The sequence below is a fragment of the Syngnathoides biaculeatus genome, chromosome 11 (genome assembly GCF_019802595.1).
Source record: "Syngnathoides biaculeatus isolate LvHL_M chromosome 11, ASM1980259v1, whole genome shotgun sequence".
NCBI classification, from domain to species: domain Eukaryota; kingdom Metazoa; phylum Chordata; class Actinopteri; order Syngnathiformes; family Syngnathidae; genus Syngnathoides; species Syngnathoides biaculeatus.
Genome location: NC_084650.1, coordinates 22,024,748 through 22,044,303, shown reverse-complemented (window position 1 = coordinate 22,044,303; position 19,556 = coordinate 22,024,748). Strand labels below are relative to the sequence as shown.

The following is a 19,556-nucleotide window of genomic DNA, read 5'->3' as shown; positions in this document are numbered from 1 at the left end:
GCCAGTCCCTGCAATTACCCACTGTTATCTCTGCAGCTTTAGAGAAGAACCGGCTTTAATAAATGTTTGTAGTAATGTGATAAATGCCAGGTTTGCTCATTTGTAATCAACACTGCAGGACTGCGAGGGGGACGCGGGCACATTTAATTGTTTTCCTTTGGATTCAAGAATGCAGTCCGTTGAGAGGATTCAAAAAAAAAAAAAAAAACAAGAAAAGCAGAGCACCTTCGGAGCATTTTCCTACAGGTATATCTCGCTCTGTGTGCCTGTCTGCCTGGTGAATCCTCCCCATGTCTCTATCTGTGTGCTCAGTGGGCTACTGTTACAACTGTCCTCCTGTCAAACAGAGAGAAACAGACACTCACCATCACATCTCTGCCTCCACTTCTTTCCTCCTCTCTTTCCTGCCTTTCATCCCCGCCCGCATCAGAGGCGCCGCCGTGATTGTTCGTGTAAACGTCTTGTCACACTAACAGAGGCGTCATGACAGAAGAGAGACGCGCTTCATTAACGGCAACTCTTGCAAGTTTGCCTCTGTGTTTGAATGTGGGAGCTAGAGAACCCTTGCAAGGGGGGGCGTCTGGATTATCTGGAGTCGGAAGCAGGAACCCAATGCGGGATCTTTCATTGTACAAATAACACACAATTTAAGGATTCCGTGAACCTCTCGCTACATTCACCCTTGAATAACTGCCAATTAAGGAGCGGGTAATCACTTGCAGTAAAACACACAGTACGAAGAATTGAATTTAAGGGGAGACTGCAAGGCAAAGTACCTTCAAACTTTTTAGACGATGATATTAAATTCACATGCAGGTATGTAACAAATGTTGATGAAACACCGAATCCTTATCATAGCAACCCCCTGATGCCATGCGAATATTCCACCTCAAATGCATTAAACCGAGTAAGGGATCCCTTCATTGAAAAGTAAGTTACTGTGATATTGTAACTTTTTCTGCAAAAGCCCTATTAAAAAAATATAATCATCACTAGCCACAAGGAAATATTTCATCTAGATGATGTTGCCAAGACTGCAAATTAATAAAGGATCATAACGCTGGTCGAGAAATCACCGCATATCATAGCAATACTTAGATTGCATGCAAATATTCTCTCTAGCTGCTGAGAGGACCCAAACCAAGCAAAGTGGTTATAAATACTTGAGGAGATGAAATATCACGAAGAGGATGTCATCAGTGATGTTCTCGCTGCACAAGTTAAGTGTTTGGACTTTGATGAAAAAAATACCTCACATGACCTTGACACACATTGAAGGTTTGGGGCCTTTGTTAGGCCTGTTTGGGGTGGGGGCTGAAGCCCTCCCCTAAATCCTAAATCCCCTTTTGTAATTTGGTTCATCAGTCAACATTTTGCTCCATTTTGACCATAACCAAGCGTGCCCGCTCTTCACTATTCAAAACAAAGTAAATCGGCAAATAATCCCCATTCATAATTTGGCCGTTCACAGTGTAAATTTATGGTTTGACATCAAAATGTGAGGAAGTGAATGAGGAAGCAGTGTCGGATGTCAGTGGCCACTGAATACCGGCTTGCACTTGATGTAGATTTCATCAGTGAGAACGGTAACGATAAAAAAAACAAATGTTTCATTTTTTTCTCTCTTTTTTTCAGTGTCCAGAACAATTATCATGACTGTACATCCCAACAGCATGAGAGCATCTAAATGTTATATCGCTATTATGCCGACAAAGACCGTGCGTGGTTGTTTTGAAGAAACATAGTAAAATATTTCAGTTTCGTCCAGAAAGAAAATGGTAAATATGAAAAGTGGAGGAGTCAGACCCCTTGCAACACTGCACCAGTAACACCAATGCAGTCATTAGAGAACCCTAGAGTCAACACCTGGTTTAAAAAAAAAAAAAAAAAAGAAATATACCTCATAGCTGAGGCATGAGGAGTTTTCAGTCTTAATATGAAACGGTTGGAGGGGAGAAGAAGGAAAAGGCCGTGAAATAGAAAAAGTTTCCATGCCTCTGTTGTTGGGCTGCAACTGGCATTTGATAAAATATCCAATGTTTTGAGGTTATTAATTGTTCCTGTTAAAATTTGAGGTTGCTACTCCAAACGGATCAAGGATTAGAGATAAATATGAACCCGATAAAGCGAAAAATAATCTTTCAGACGAGATATATGCCTAATTTACTGTTTTAGTTGATTTAGTTTTCTTTTTTTTTAATCACGGAATGAACCATAAAACTTAATGCCAAAACACATCACATTTCATTCCTTTACTATGAGTGTCTGAGGCCCCGTTGCTCAGTGGTTAGACCACTGGTTTTGGTAAACCAGGGGTTGTGGGTTCGTATCCCACTGTGGCCTCCACTCCCTGAGAAGGGTTGTGTCATGAAGGGCATCCGCTGTGGTGTAAAAATTGTGCCACACATGTATGCTGACACACTGTGGTGTAAAAATTGTGCCAAACATATGTATGTGTTCATCTGCGATGACACGCTGTGGTGACACCGAAAGAAACACACACTGTTAGTGTCTATTATTATTATTCTTTTAAAATTAATCACATATGATTAAACCCTTATAGCTATTTTTGCTCATATAGTGCTTTACTGCATTGGGGTCTGCTTTGGAAAATGTTTGTACGTACAGCTTTTTATACCTTACTGATATAATATATAGAATATGTAGTAACTGTATAATTTAAAAAGCTGTTAATATATTTTAATGTATTGTTGTTATCCATATATTTTGGATACTGTAGTAGTGATGTGTAAATAAACACTGTCACATTTATTCTTGTTTTTTTTTTACACAAAACAGACTAATTATTTACTGGAACGACAATATATCTCAATTATATACAGTATAATAGTATAGTTTAGCTATAAATATATAGATATGCTATGAATATTATAAATATCACATCTACTGATTGTTTAGCTGCCGTCTTCCAAAAAAACCTAATGATGCCCCAGATAGCTAGCGTCTCGTTACTCTGTTTTCTCAAAGCACACAAAGACGTAATTGTCGTTGCTAGTTTTCATGTCATTCGAAAAGTTAACTCCTGAACATATGATGATTGAACTTGACATTATCCTCTCTATCCCATTCAAATTCCGTTTCAGGTACATCCTGATATTGTAGAAGGAGACTGGAACTCTTGGGTAGCTCAGAACTTTGTCCAGCTAAAAATAGAAATAAAAGACGTACAAAAGTTGGAGAAAACGTGCCTTTCATTGGCTAGAAATGTGTATGTGAGTGTGTGTGTTTCTCTCTCAGCACAGACACAATAATGGGCCCCGACTTTGTGTGTTTTTACAAGACCCATAATTCATTGGAAATGTGCCTCATGCTTGCATACATGCTCACTTCTTTGCCTGCAAGTCTTGTGTATTAGTGAAGACAATAGCCAGAGGAAGAGAGCGAGGGAGTGGTGCATCGGGAGCAAAAGAGGATTCAGGAGAACGCTACACTGTTAATTGTTTTCCAAAAAAAGGCTGCAAAGGTCTCGGTGTTTGAACTGAATGTCACCTCATGTAAATTGAGGTCCCTACGCAGGAGAAGCCAATAACCGGGATAATTAGCGCAACTCACCCCCGCGCCACATGCAGGAATCGAAGTAGATGCGAGTGACAGTGTTCAAAGACGGTAAGACTCCATGTGTGATTACCCCCCACCCCAAAGAAGAAAAAAAACCCATGAGTTATGAGTGGGAAGACCAAAGAAAAACACGTAGTCAAACGGGCCAGAGAGCGAAAGGCAGCGGAGGAGACACACATGGGTGGCAGTCAGCGCGGCAAACGAACACAAGGAGGAGTGAATGCTCCTCTCAGCGAGGTCAAGCCACTCAACAAACAAACAAACAAGCGCCGACACAAAAGGGCTGAGACGGTGTAAAACAACAAAGTGTGTCTGTCGATTGCCTACGCCTTACTTTGTCTCCCTCATCAGTTACATAAACACAAACAAAGGCCTTGAATTTTTTGAAGTGGAACCGTGACATGCGCTGGGGCTCGTTTGTCAATGATTAATGCAAAGTTTTAAAATAAAGAATATATTAGGAGAGAAGAAATATCTACCTTCCTTTGATGAATGCTACTGTTGACCATAATTGTCTGCTTGCTGACGCGCCTTCTTTAGGTTTTTAATTATGTCTCTTGAAGAATAGTTTTGTACCTTAACATTGCAGCTCAAATTAGTCAAGCTCAATGTCTTAAAAATCATACAAGGTTGGAGATAATGGAATTTTTTGTAAGTTGAACAGACACCGCAAATCTCACATCTTAAAAAAGATCTGTCCCATATTGTTTAGTTACACTGTCCCAATGCTACTATCACGCTACATTACAGCCCAACACCTCCCCACTCCCACCATCAGACCCCCCCCCCCCGCCCTCTCCAGCCCCCTCTCTCCCCCATGCTGTGCAGGTCTTCCTTCTATTGTGGCGTGTGAAACTGAGAGCGACGCTCGCATCGCCTGGCCAGCGATCCATTCTTCCTGAACAGATTGATGAAAAACAATCAACAGACTATACATTGCGTTCGGGCACAGCGGGTCAACAGAGCGCCCATCCTGGACACCTGGACTTACATCCTGGGCTACGGCACGGAGGTAACCCTCCCTAGAAGAGGGGCTGGGATGGAGACGGTCTAGTAGGAAATGAGACGCCAGTGTTGGGGGGTATAGCGCTGGCATGAGACGTACTGTCTGTGTTCTCACTTAAGCGGGAGTAAACAATGCATCATTGGGCCTGAGATCGCGGTGTGTGTGTGTGTGTGGGTGTGAGAAAGAAGGCTGAGATCAGGGATCACATGCAGCTCAATGACACACTGCCGCTGAGTCTTTTCTATTACAGGCGCAAACAGACAGCCGTGTAACACATTGGCCATGAGAGCGCACTTAAGCCGTGCTCTGACTGTCCACAGGCATCAGCAGTGAGAAAACAAAGCCTTGCTCCTGCCACACACGCACACACACACACACACAAAGACAAATATACCATCACACTGAGAGGCACACGCTTGTGCTCTTCACGCCTCATTTGAAAAGCAAATTGAGCGCATCTTCTAGGGCACAGACTAAGTCCTGGAAAATGTTACTCTTTCATCACTTGCAGCACCACACAGACAACCGCACACACGTACATACAGACATTCACAAACTCACACACACACACACGCGTGCACAATAAAGGCCTTTTGTTCAGTAAATATATCCTTATTCTATTTACCTCCCCTTCTTTCTGTATCTCTCTGGCCTGCAATTTCCACACCAAAAATGTCTTCCAAAAGAAGTACAACGCTTGTCATTTGGACCAGCTCTGGCCAGCCAAACCCTGTCATTCTGAGACAGAACAAACACTGGCACCAAGGCAGAGGGGATGGCCAAGAAAAGGGCCAGGTCAAGGAGGGAAAGTAAACAATAATGACGAAGCAGTTTAGGCAGAAAAGTGAGCTACTTACTAGCCAGTTGAGGTGTTATGACATTTGTAAATTGCCTTTTATGAGGGACAATAAAGTGTTTGCTGCATGCATTCTGCTGTAGGGCATTAGTTTTACAACCTGCAAAGTGTGACAGCATCGCCGTTATTTGGGGGAGAATTAAACTCCAACATGGAAATACGCGTACATTTTTATGTCTAGTTTCGACTTAACCTCTAAAATTTAAAATAAGCCTGCCTCATTGTTTCCTTCCCCCCAAAGCAGCTTTTGAAATTGATGTTTCAAATATGGAAAAATTCAACCAACACAAGAATACTGTGGTTTTTTTCCCTCTTTGCAAGGGAAAGTGCACCAGTTGTTGGGGGTTACGGTGCTGCAGCACGAGAGAGAGAGAAAAAAAGGAGGCAGCCCTGTTTTAAAGGCTCCTCGACCTCCAAACTCTCTGCTGTCAATCATCCCAGCCGTCCGTCCCCTGGGGCCGAGCTTTCTTCCAACCCTGAGGGGGGAAACCACTGCAGGGAAGAAAGAACACGCAGCCAAACAGATGCAGGGAACTTCAGGTCAAAAAGTATTTGTGTATGTGTGTGTGTTTATTGTCACGGCGGTGGGTTTTTAAGCGTGTGCATGCACGTTTTCATACATACTGAATTTGGATATGAGTTCATCTGCGAGTGAGTCCTCTGTGTGTATATTTGTGTTCTTATAAGACCAGCCTGCACCTGAGGGAGGGACTTCTGCATATCGATGAGGCCATAAGTCAGCCTCTTTGGCCCCAAGTCCTGCACAAGCACAAGTAGCTCGAAGCCAACCCTTTGCAAAGCCCCACCGAATGTTTATTGCCGTTGACCCCGAAATCTACAATAACTGCGACTGAAACCCTTCTACGAGTCAAAGTCAAGTACAAAAATAGCAGCGCAATCTGTACTGATTTCTTCAAAGGCGCACCAATGCTGGGTCACCTGATCCATTTTTTTTCTTTTTTTTTTTGGAAACTGATTTCATGTGGCATTGTTTAAGTGGCGAACGGCAGGACAACATTAAATAGGCAAATGATGACGCTGTCATCATTGACGTGAGATTCATGGGGTATATGACGGCCGTACGTACAATAAGTATAGTTTCACCTTCCCGCTGACACAGTCATGGATATGAAAGTGAAACTAAGCTGCAGAAACGGAAGGCGCTGCCAGTAAGCCACATTAGCATCAAATGCAAATTAGAACCGCGCTAATGGCTGGACAGGTGCAGACCGGGCCTCTAAATGACACAAATTCGTAAGCGTGTGCGCTCGCAAACACACACCCGAGCGCGCGCGGACACACAAATGAGACGGATGAATTAAACATGGGTGGGCTCGGCTTGGGGGGCTGGCAGAGCTGACATAAAGTCAATGAAATACATTATTCACAAGCGCACGTTAGCTCAGCCAAGGCAACACATGAACTCTCACCTCAGGAAGTGCATCCAAACACAACAACCAAAACAATGAGGGGGTTCCCCACTAAAGAGAGACAATTACCAGGAGAGTGACAAACAAGAGGCAGAATGCACAAGCTTGCAAAACAACATTTTCAAAACACGTCTGACTCCCTAGAGTATGCGCTCCTGCCACATGTGTTGCCAAGAAAGTTCTAGAACCTGAAGCAGCAAAGAGGTGATCAAAAATCTGGTGCTAGCCACTCGGCTCCACGAGGAGAACAGGAAACCGCCATGACATCATCTTCCCCGGGAGGAGCACTTCCTGCCCGACATTCTTCACTCAAGACACACACACACTCACCAGGAAATGGCCTCTATCACGGCACACACTCCCAGGGAAACAACCAACATCGACGCCGATACACAAGCACAGACGCGCTTGCGAGGAAATGGGCCACATCAACAGCGGGCCGCAGGAGTGTGCGCAAACACAAACACCCAAGAGCACACACTTGAAAACAGCAATTAACCTGAAATAACATTGCCTGTACACACAATCCAAAGCATGGCAACTGGAAATGTGTGTGTGCGGAGTGGGGGACGGGGGGAGGAGGGGGTCATTGAACATGCAAGGATGTCGTATGGATCCTTATCTCGGGCCGCAGAGTGGAGGGTGAGCCTGCCTGGGGGACTCCCCACGGAAAGCCTGCGGGAGCTGGACAGGCAAGTACCGCAGGACACAGGTGCTACGAGGCAAAGGAGGACACACAGAGCTGTGGGGACATTCAGCACCAGATCCAGCGAGCAGAACTGACAAGCTAGTCTGCAATGAAATGCATAGGGCAAGTTATTTGGAGAAAAAAAAAGCAGGAAATGGATTGACAGAAGCTATGCAAAGCCATAGCAAAGGTGTCCACGGGTGAGAGGGAGATGTGTTCATGATGTGAGGCCCATCCAGGCAAACCACAGAGTGACTGGCAGTGTCTGCATACGATTAACCTCGTGCTAAGCAGGAGTGATGAGGAGAGCTGAAAGTGGAGGTGAAGGGGTTAAGGGCTCCCCCTCATATTATCCTGTTTCTGTAAGAGGCTAAAGTGGAGCCCGTGTTTCCCTAGGGAAGACATCGAGAGGTGCACAGGAGCATCTCACCTTTCACTGATGCTAACTCTGTTACACATTTTTGTCAAGGTAAACCATGGAATTCCTAAAAACATAAAAGCCTCTTTCAGGCTAAAACAAACAAGACACTTCAACTAGTCCGAAGTAACAGCAGTGGAGATTGAAAGCATCGACAACTTCTCCACTCTCAACTCTCCAGGCTCATCATCCAAATCAGTTTCATGTAACTTCTCAACAAGATCCGCTTCGAGGGCGTCTCCTTGTGTGAGTACAGTACCCAAAGCGCTGCAAGATCCGCACTGTACTGATTTGTTCTCCTAACAATCAAATAAGTTTCTCATTAGCTGCCTTTATTTTTCCTCATTCCTGCGGTTTTGCTGCCGTGGCCTGTTTCTCCAATCTTAACGAGAGAGAGCTAATTAGCCAATAAGACCCATTACTCTTCCAGAAGAGTTTGAGCTAGCCCAGCTAATTAGGGCTGTAAAATCTAATCATCTCTGCGAAACAGCAGTGGGCTAACGAGCCCTTATTTAACGAACTAAATAACTTCAAGGGTGGAGAGGGGCCGCTGACGGTATTTCTTTATAAATTTGAAGGAGGAGGGGGGTTCATGTTAATTGAGTCAGCTCTGGCATCACAGTTGTTTGTTTGTTTATGCATGCCTGATTATTGCAACTGCTAAGACTATATAGATGCTAAATGAGCAAACATAAAGTAAACCCGCCTCCTCTTATTCCACTTCAATCTTCAGTCTGCGTGCCCCCATCCCCCCCCCCTCCACCCAATCACACTCACTTCACCTGACCTAATTTCCTGTCCGGGAAGAGTGCTCGTCAGAGAGGAAAGTGACGATATGGCTGTTGTTTCCCCTCCGCCTGCTCTAATTTGTTGTTGCTTAATGCGGCCTTGAACACCTGAGCCATTAAGCATCGGGGGACGAACGTCAGGGAGCGACCGCGGCACGCTCGGTACGGGGAGGGCAGTGCCTCGGGCTCCGTCGCTAGGCGCCACCGTCCCAAACTCGAAGGCCAACTTGGACGGAAATGGCGGTCGTCTGTTACACTGATGAGAAACTCAACAAGTACGGATGCACGTGGACAAAAATGGTTGCGGCAGAGAGTGACGGGTCGGGTGTGTTGTCTAAGGCCATGCGGTTGGGGTGCAGCTGTCTGAGGGAGCACTGAGGTGAGGCCTTCCGCTTCACTGGAGCGGAACCAGGGTGGTGCCGCACACAAATACACACACATATATACACACACAGGCGCGTACACAGGTAAAAAGAGTAGCCTTTGACAATGCAGCAGTGAGAACAGGACAGCTGTGTTCATCAGATAGCACAGGTCACTGCCTCATTAACGCACACATATTCTTGTACATGTCAAAGCAACATAAAAGCTCAAGTAGCAAATATGTTTGTTTGTTTTATTAACCCGGACAGCATATAGATCAAGGAAATATCATGGGAAAAACTGCTTGAATAGTTTGATAGTTCTTAATGTTAGTCATGATGATTCAATGTCAAATTTAATATACAAGAATAATCACTCTGACCAAGAGTGCAACACAACAGAGGCCAGGTTGTAAATATCCATGCAGGACGTTTTTTTTTTTATTTGTTTCCTTCTCTACCATGTTTAAATCATGCAAGCTGCAGCAGTAGTCATCGGTAGTTTATGACGACAGGAGGATCGGGGCGCACCCTTAAAACTAAAACTGCAAAGTGTGCAGGCTAAAAACAGCAGAGCATCTTGGGCCGGTTGGACTTTATCCAGCAAAACGCATACACACACATCAGACTTGACTTGTAACACTAACTGCTCATCATCCAAGTCATCAATCTGACCACTCCAACACTGTTCGTGACCACACATAAAGGAGTCTGCACGCACGCACGCACACACACACACACACATACACACTTAGACAGCTGCAATGGTATTTACTGCTGCTTCACACATTTTCCTCACAGAGATGATTATTGCTGGTGAAATGTAAACAACCGGTTGTTTTGCTTCTCTCTGACCAATCACACGTTTCAGCCATGTGACATTTTGTCCAGATTTTTCCATGTCTGAAATGTCAGCATGCGTCTTCCCCACATGGGCCAAGTCAACGGGTCAAGTTTCACCTACCTGTCGATGATGACCGGGTCTGACGGGGTCTCGTTTCTGTTCCCGCAACTCTTCTTATCGCAGCATCGGCTGTGGACGAGACGACAAGACGAGTTAGCCACCGAAAATGTGCAGAACACGCGCGGCAACGAGTATGTGTCAAGATTCGTGAAGTAGAAAGGAGTGAGAAGGGCGTGAGACTTTTTGGCAAGTTCGAGATACAGCAGGAGCTGGCTTTCCCCGGGCTTGTTGAGGTAAGACCGGGCTCACGGCGCCGGTGTATAAGTGGGATCAACGGGGTGCTTTTGGCCACAGTTTGGAAATGAGCGAAAGCCGAGAGCTCGACTCAGACAGGATGGGAACTTAAATCGCACTCTGAGACTCAGGTTAGCTCCATTTCTGTCAGACATCACACAAGCAGACATCTTGTGTTCTCTGTTTTTCCTCCTCATAGCTCGTCCCCTCCCTCTATCCCGCCTCGCTCTTTCTCTGCCTCAGAAGTGGGTCACAGAGTGGTCCCACCGGACCTGAGGAGTAGTGCATGCTGGGTAGAAGGGGGTTGCATACTGATGTGACGAGTTCTTCTTCCAATGATTTGACTGCAGCACATTGTAACAGTGTGTTGTCATCCCGCCCATCTCTTTCCACCTACAATACTTCATCGTATCTCCCTTTTCCCGTGTCCCCTGCCGCTGTACAGCGTCTGCGTGTACCTGTATTCTACGACATGCGAGCATCTGCTTTAGTGCTGCTTGACAGGAGGTGGAGAAATACACAAAAGAAAGGAGGGAGAGGGATTGACCCTCCCCCTACTTTTTTTTTTGCGTCCCCCAGGACAAGAGGCTCGCAGAGCCAGATCAGATTTCTGATCTCGGGCCGTTTCCTGCAGCATATGAAAACAAGTGGTCTAAATTGCCTTGTGTGATCACCAGGAAGCGCCGCAGGCCATTTATTTCTACTTGTAAGTCGACATGCATTTTTAGATGCTTATCGGCCGTGTGATACCTTTATAGACACTGTGAACGAATCTGACAGGGGTCTGCTTGTTGGAGTGCGCGAGAGTGCGTTCTCTCGCACAGTCCGAGCGTGGCCTCCTCGACACATAGCTCACTGTCAGGACGATGCAAACTGCATGTGTAACGCAGACTAAGGAGGATGGGTTTGAGTAATGAGCTTTTCCTTGTCCTAATTAGCTGAACATGAGAAGGATACACACACATGCGTACACACACACACACGCACAAATTCTCACACCCCTACCAACAGAAATAGGCCAGGGCCAATCTTCCCAACCCACTTTGAAGAAAATGAAAAGACTTCTATAGTAATTTAGCACTTCTCTTTATATCTTTGCCCTCTCTTTACTCCAGCAGAGACACCTTCAAAAAAAATATTAAAAGGCATATTCTGGACTAAAATAATGACATTTGCAGCAAGGTGAGAGTCAGCCTTACCTGCACATGATCTCGTGGGTTAGCAGAACCCGACACATCTCTGGATTCTTATCCTGGCCTTCGTAGACAATCGCCTAGAGTAAAGCAAAAAAAAAAAAAAAAAAAAAAAACAGTTATTATAATGAAGTTATTATTTTATTAGTGTGATATGAGAACTATGGACACAAAGATATTACAGTGTATTTTTAATTTTGTGGATCGTGAGAACGCTATTCTAACTAACACCAAGGGAGAAAGCATTTCTGTGCGTACGCGTGTGTCCTGTGCGCACGTTGTGTGTCTGTGTGTGTTTGCATGTATGTTTATGTGCGGTGCACAGTGAGCAGTTGGGCTGCCAGACTGGAGTATAGTGCACCATCTGCTTCAAAGAGCACAGATTCCAAAATTTTAGTCTGGTTTCCCCTGCAACCCCACTCAACATGCTCTCCAGGGTGGTGTTCAACATGCGTGTGCACACACACACACAAATGAGCATCAAAATAAAATACCCTCCCTCTTTCTATCCTGTAAGTTCTATTCAAGCCTCATGGTACCTCATATCAAGTGACCTATAAAGAGGTTATTTTGTCAGTAAGTTTCTTCAACTTTTTTTCTTCCCATTTTGTTCCAATCTATATGTGGCACTCTGTGTTTTCTTGATGTGATTGGCCATAACGCACTCCGAGATAGAGTTTGTTCTGTTTCACAGTGAGGAAATGAGGGTCAAGGTCCTCAAAGAGTAAGCTGGCATGCATCACTGTCTCTCCCCAACCCTGACACACTCCTGCACTTTTTTGACACACACACACGCGCACCCATACGCACACATCTCACATCTACACACTTATAAAATCCTACATTCCAGTTACTGGCTGGTATAAGCGGAGGTTATAGTATAGGAGGACACACGTCCTCTATGTTCTTGGGCCTTCGTAAATGTATTCCACAGGTAAGACAGGTCATTTATCACACTGACTGTGCTGTGTTGATACTGAGGGTCTTAGACACAGCAGGGTGAGGGTGGGGGGTGGGGGTGGGGTGGGGGAGTAGTGGGTCCACAATTAAGATCACAACAACAAGTGTGGAACTGCTGCAAAGTTGAAATCTGTGGCGATGTAGTCAAATAGAAGCGCTCACCTGTTTTGTCATGGAGTCGATCAGTCGCACGTATAAGTCCTGCTCTGTCCTGATCCCTGTGACACAGACAAGAAATTCTTGTTTATGATTTAGCATCCTGAGAGATTCATTGTATCTTTTTTTTCCGGCGCAATTCCAAAAACACGGATAATTTTGAACCTTTACACATGCTTTTTTTTTTTAACTTCCCTTTAAATTGAATAATTTAATGCAGACAAACAAACGTCACTCATGTACACATGTGCCTATGGCTTTATTGTATTTATATTTATCTGTTACAAGTGAATTTGATTGTTTGTACATTATACTGTTCCATGTTAAATTAAAAAAAATCCCACATTATAGGTACTAAAAAAATATTATTGCGATAAGAATTGAGAAACAAAACTACAGGAAGATATTAAAGATATATTTACCGAAAACAATTTCACTCTTGTTATTAAAAAAAAAATTAACAGCAATCACAACAGTATTTTCAAAAACATGCATTTAAGTACTTTTAAAGCTTTTCAGGACATTTTTATCTTTTCTTTTTCTAAACAAACGTTGAAGAAAACGTGCTTCTTATGACTTCATGAAATAATGGGTGGATTTTGTTCTTGGATTCTAGCGTTCAGTGTACCATCATTGCCAGATTGCTGACAACCTTTTATTGCTCCGCGACTGATCTCGCAATGTGTTTATGTCTCAAAAGTATTTTCTACCATTTCACTGTCAGTTGTCGTACTGGAGCGGGTCCAACTACCGGTGACAAATTCCTTGTGTGTTTTTGATATACTTGGCAAAATAAAGATGATCCTGACTCAGATACAGACTCGGAATTGATCACTTACTCGCTCGCTTCGTTTGCATCAAAATGCCGGAAAAGAAACTCACCGTTACTGTAGAGGAGCTGCAGTCTGTAATGGATCCCATTGTTGGTCTTTTCTCCTGTCGTTTCCTACAAACAAACAAACACAAGAAAAAAAGGAAAATTAACAGTTCAGTAAATCGTTAAGAAGAGCTACAGTTTTTTTTAACGTGGTTTGTATTGAAAAAAAAATGTATATCACGTCACTTCTCTCGAAAACTCGTTTTACATTATCTACATACAAATACACGGATGTGCTTTATGATATAATACACGGAAGTCCTATTATATATATATATATATATATATACACTCACACACACATATATATATTTATACACACACACACACACACACACAAACACACGCACACACACACTTAAATGCATATGGCCTACACGATTAAAAATATTAATGTAATACACCATAAAATGTTTCACGATCTTGTTAATGCTGGTCATTGTAAAATGGCATAATGATTTGAACCTGTGTAAACATTTTGAATGAGCCATATAATACATATTCAATTATTTCCCCCGTGCCTATATATATAATAATAACATTCACATTCAACAAAAACGACTTTCGTTTCGTTTTATCTTTTTTTTTGTTTCTAAATTAAATATTATTTTCTGGCTGCATTGGAAAATGCTGTAAAATGTTTTAAATGGAAAAGTGTGGCCACTCGGAGTTTTGTGAACATTCCACTTTGCAAGACTCAGTGTCAAAACTTACGCGAGTGTAACAGTTCTAAAGATGTCTGCTGTAATAGTCTGTACACTTTATTTTCGGTATTAAATTACTTTGTTTTAACAAGCCGGCTAACTGTACTCGGGCATCCGCAGTGAAATATAAACAAGCACCTTTAGATATTTGTTGAAAAAGAATGTGCCTAAACTTTTTTTTTTTTTTTTGTAAATGTTCCAACTGACCTTTTCCTTCTCCACAAAATCCACGAAGGTAGTTCTCTCGATCTCCACGGGCTGACCCTGGCGGTCGTACAGAGCCAGCACAAAGTGAAAGAAGTTGGATTTGCGCAGGTTGGAAGGGGGCTGCTTCTCGAAGTGCGCCCGGGCCAGACCCACTCCGCTGCGGACACCACATGCACAAAATCAGCGGCGCGAGCCGGAATTCGAGCACAAAAAATAACATGGAGGGAAATTAAAATTTACGGATATTTTCGCTCAAAAACAAAAATGACAGAGCGGTGTGTAATTTCATTAAATGCGATGCGATGTTTAAACTACAATTATTGAGCTATCACCTAAACATCCAACATAATTAATTAAAGGACGCTTGGAATCCTGATTTTCTTTAATAAGCAGTCAATAAAAATAATAAAAATTGGTATTTTAACTTTTGTTCGAAATGATAAAACAAATCTCCAAATAATTCAGCTCATCTGAATTCATTGCGTTAGTTACAAATTACGGGGAAAAAACGTCTTCAACGCAAACGTCAGACAAAAAAGTTGACATTTGAAGTCAAGCCTGCACGCCTAAAGTTGCTCCGAGTGAGCTGCACGTTGATCCTGAATTGCCGCGCCGCCGAAATCCTGCTGGCTGCAAAGCGGATCAAGTCCTAAAGTCCTAAAGCCAGCGGTGGTTCTCATGGTTATCCAACCGCTGCGTCCTCTGGGACCGCGTGCCGCCCCAAGTGGTACCGGCTCGTGAAGCTCTAAACGCCGCAGACGTGCTCATCGTGCTTCGCTCCCGGTGCACTGCGCCCACCCCTGCTCGCCGCAGGCCGCCTCCGGCTCACCTCTGGGCGGCTGTGTTGGCGTCCAGCACCCCGGCACCTTGCATCCATGTCCGAACCGCGTTCATGCCGGCCACCATGGGCTCTTCTTTCATACTACTCCCACTCCTGTGGATGCTCTCGTGGATGCCGAACATCAAAACGCACCTTCACGCCGTTTCTCTCTCTCTTTCTCTCCCTCTCTCTCTCTCTCTCTCTCTCTCTTCCTCTCCGCTCTCTGCCTACGACTCTCTCCCCTCCTCGCGCGTCCGTTTGAAGGCGCTGTCACGGGAGCGAAGTGTCGCGTGCTCTATTTCACTTTAACGCTTCTCAAAGTCAACAAAAGATGCGACATGTGGAGGCAGCGAGAGGCTGTCAAGCGTGCACCTCGTGTCAATGAAAGCGGAGGAGGCGGGGGGAAAGGGAGAACACAAGGCTGCGACACTCCCGCGGATCAAGGTGCAAGCTTACAAAAACAAAAAAACAAAAATAAAAAAAAAACCCAAAACGCAAAATGTCAGTTTGGGCAACAAACAGTCCACGCGAAGAAGAAACACCCAGGTGACATCGCTCCTTCCTCTGCTCCTTGATTCACGGAGTTTTCCCCGGCAGTCCTCGGCTGCAGCGACTGCGGCTCCTCGGCAGCTCCAGCTCGCGTGCTTTGCGCTCTTTGCTTCCCAGAGGAATCACTTTAGACCTTCCGTAACACGCCGAAGAGGAGTGGGCGAGAGGGGCGTGGCCTACAAGGAGAACAGTAACGCCCCCCCCCCCAAAAAAAAAGCACGGTTAATAAGACGGACAATCAGGTGTCCACCAGCGAGACCGGCGTGCTGCTTGACCCCACCCCACCCAAACGCCCAAGAACCCCCCCTCCCCATTTCCACCACTTGCAACGTCCCGCCCCAGCCACTTAGTCAGAAGCTGTGCACGGCGTGAGCGTCTGCTGGCTCGCCGTGGGCGCGCGTTTCCTTGCGACGATCTAGACGAGACAGCCAAGGAATTGTCTTCACCTTTATGCATAATGGTAACAGGCACCGAGAGTAAACAAACAAACAAACAAACAAACAAACAAATTGCAAGGCATCAGTCGGCGCCTCCTGCAATCAAGATGTTTGTTAGATGAGATGAATGTTCCGACGTCGACTTATTGTGGAGCTAATTACATCCTATTACCTGTGTATACACATTAATATGTATTATTTATTATATGCACATATACACTCTTAAAAAGTAAAAGCAAGAACCACGTTAAAAACTGCATATAGCCTGCCGCCCCCCCCAAAAAAAAACCGCGGGAATATGCATCCATTTATTGAAAAAAAAAAAAAGAAACAAACAAAACAAAGCCGTTTTGCACATTTTTCAGTTTCAATCCGACGCCGAGAGAAAAGAGAGCTTCGATTTGACGCGCGACATAAATCATTTGGGACCAAGTGCAACACGAATGCGAGGATTACAGCTCATCTGCGCTGCGTCTTACTTGTCCCACAGCATCGCCACAAGCCAAGAAATAACTGCAGACACGGAATAACAAGAAAGAAATGTATCACACTTCATGTGCAGAAGACTCTCGAAAGTGATTTCCTGTGTAAGGTCTTGAGCGAGTAGTGGCCACGCACACACGTCTGCAGGAGATCCCTGCAGCAAACATTTTGCAATAATGGAAATGATATTACAGAACTCGTGCGGGTTGGACAGTGTCAAACTGTGTTTTAAAAGACATTCTTGGAGTTTGGTGTAAATCGCGGTTGTGAAACGTTTCTGTTTTGCTCTTTTTTTTTATACAGCAGATGCGTCAAGACGCTTTGCATTAGCACCACGATCATAAATAAACACATTTGACCGGAATAGATGCTTTATTTTGCCTACACCAATTTTCATACGTAATTTGTACTATGGAGTACCCGTGAGCATATAATGCAAAGGAAGAGTTGCGACATCACAGATATGGATTATTAATTTTGATGATGGTGATAATTATTATACAATGAAAATATATCTCCTATATGTTTGCTACAATTCTGTGCTAAGTTTATAATTGATAATTATCTTATCTTCAAACAGTGATTTAGGAACAACGTTATCTTAATTTGTGGGATAATTAAAGACCTCGGAATTAGTTGTAGTTTTTTTTTTGTTGCCAAATGGATATGTTAACATTTCGTAATATTTTCTAGTTTGGAGTCTAAAGAGTCGACAAGCAGCAATCATGTCATCTTTTATCTGTTTATGCCTCCTGCTGTGGAAGGAGAAATGGGAGCCCCCCCCCCACGTGAGTACACAATATTCTCAATGCTGATAAATAAAAACAGTACGCTCGCACACACACGAGCACGCACGCGCGTGCACACACACACACGTTCAGAGTTATCCTTCAGCACATTTGTTTGATTGTGGCTCGCCTTGCCTCGGTCGGCATGCGGGTCAGCGAAGGCCCCACGGGTGGCTTATATTTATATCCGCTAACACACACAAACACACGCGCACACACGCACACTTACAAACACACGCACGCACACACATTCACGCTTAGCCCAAATATCACTGTATAGCTCCCCACAAACAGAGATGTCACTTGGGCCCTGGGCTGATCCCCAACACCGCGATCAACCAACTCCGTAGCACCCACGCAGACATAAGGTTGGCAACATAATACTGTATATCTTTGGCTGGGGAACAAAGCGTGTGTGTGTGTGTGTGTCGCATATGGGACGGGCCATAAAAGCATGCGCGTTAAAACTCATCTCCAAGGCACTAAGTGATCAGAAAGGAGTTGTTCGAGCGAAGCACCCCACGCAGGCACCGACAGATGTTGCCGTATATCAAAAAAGGTTGGGCTGATGCTAATAATGGCCCGATTGGATTGAAGTCTCGTAAAATGACCCGCTGTAAAACTCAGACATATGTTTATGAGAGTGCCTCTCGTGTCTAACAATATGCTCTCTTGTCGCTATAAAAACGGACAAATATGCAGTGTATGTGTAAGCCATTTTAATATGCTGATTAGTGCAGTCTCTAATTTGATTAAGAGGGAGCGTTACAATGCGCTCAAGCGGTGTATTTGGCAAGTATTTGAAAATATAGGCGTGCCTTTCTGCATATTGTAAGATAAGTATTTACTAGTTTTGACTAGTGCTGCAGTTCACAAACTACTAACCGGCGCACTTGGATACAGTATTTGGTGCAACATTGTCACCTAGTGGCAAATAAGCGACATTGCATGTGTAATGATCATTTGCATCATGTAATCATGATGTCCCCTCGAATGCAGTTGGGTGCACAGTAAACAGCCTGCAAGGGTGGGGGGAGCCATCTGCCCCAATTACTGTTTCTCTGTGCTCGTTAACTTAATGAACAGGTTGGACGAATGTGGGCCAGGTCAATAAGATGTGTGAATTCGAGAGAACAACTTGCGCGCATTATGTAAAGGATATTGCATTCTGGGCTCTGGAAGACTTCAGAAAATAAGTGTCACGTGCTACTTCTATGAATGCAAGTTAAAAGTCTCCCACGCAAAGCAAAAGCCACATCAAAACAGTATCCAGAAACACTGCCGCAAAGTGGGAAAGTGTGCTGTCGTCTGACTAGTCCATGCATCCCTTTTCCGAGCTGTTTATCCTCACAAGTGTCGCAGGAGTGCTGGAGCCTATAGCAGCTAACTTTGGGTGAACGGTGGACTACACCCTGAACTGGTCACCAGTCAGATGCAGGGCAGCTATCGACACCATCAATGAGCGGCAATGTTTTTTGGCGAATTGTGGACGTCATGTCATTTGGGTCAAAAAGGAAAAGGTCCATTGGGATTGTTATCATTGCAGAGTTGAAAAGCCAGCATCTGTGATATTATGGGCATATGTTAGTGGCTATGGGATGAGTAAATTAAACATCTGGGTGGATGTGGTTCAATATGTAGAGCGGGTCGTCCAGTGATCGAAGTGAAACTGGTTCGAATCCTGAATACGACTGTCTCCATGTTGATGTGTCCTTGGCCAACTGAACCCGAATTTGCTCCCAGTGCGCCTGAAAGCACTGTGCATGTCAGAAGTCTCCCATCGGTGTATGAATGTGTGTGTGAGCATGTGAATGCTGTAGATAAATTGCTATCAAATTATCAGCATCAATATCATCAATGATATCTAATACTATAATCCAGAAGATTTAGAGGGAAATTAGCTTCGAATAGCCCCCCGCCCCCCATAAAATGAATAAAATCACAATTTAAAAAGTGCATTTTATGTTTTCTCGGGTAATATTTGTCTGACATACTGTATACATACCGTATTTATAAATTCTATAAGAATCATGGGTGGTAAAAAGACCACTTTTCTA

General features: G+C 44.2%; 1 protein-coding gene across 4 annotated transcripts in view; it reads right to left on the bottom strand.

Annotated features, from left to right (window-relative positions):
* ebf1a (EBF transcription factor 1a) overlaps positions 1 to 15,873 on the bottom strand; it is a 66,962-nt gene extending 51,089 nt beyond the window's left edge. For all 4 annotated transcript variants that reach the window (XM_061835379.1, XM_061835376.1, XM_061835377.1 and 1 more), the window contains exons 1-6: positions 15,252 to 15,873; positions 14,423 to 14,579; positions 13,517 to 13,580; positions 12,641 to 12,696; positions 11,525 to 11,598; positions 10,092 to 10,160 (exon numbers count right to left, since the gene is read on the bottom strand). In XM_061835379.1, the coding sequence (XP_061691363.1) occupies positions 10,092 to 10,160; positions 11,525 to 11,598; positions 12,641 to 12,696; positions 13,517 to 13,580; positions 14,423 to 14,579; positions 15,252 to 15,385 (554 nt within the window). In that variant the 5' untranslated portion in view covers positions 15,386 to 15,873. The remainder of the gene's footprint in view (positions 1 to 10,091; positions 10,161 to 11,524; positions 11,599 to 12,640; positions 12,697 to 13,516; positions 13,581 to 14,422; positions 14,580 to 15,251) is intronic.
* Positions 15,874 to 19,556: the final 3,683 nt, after the last annotated feature.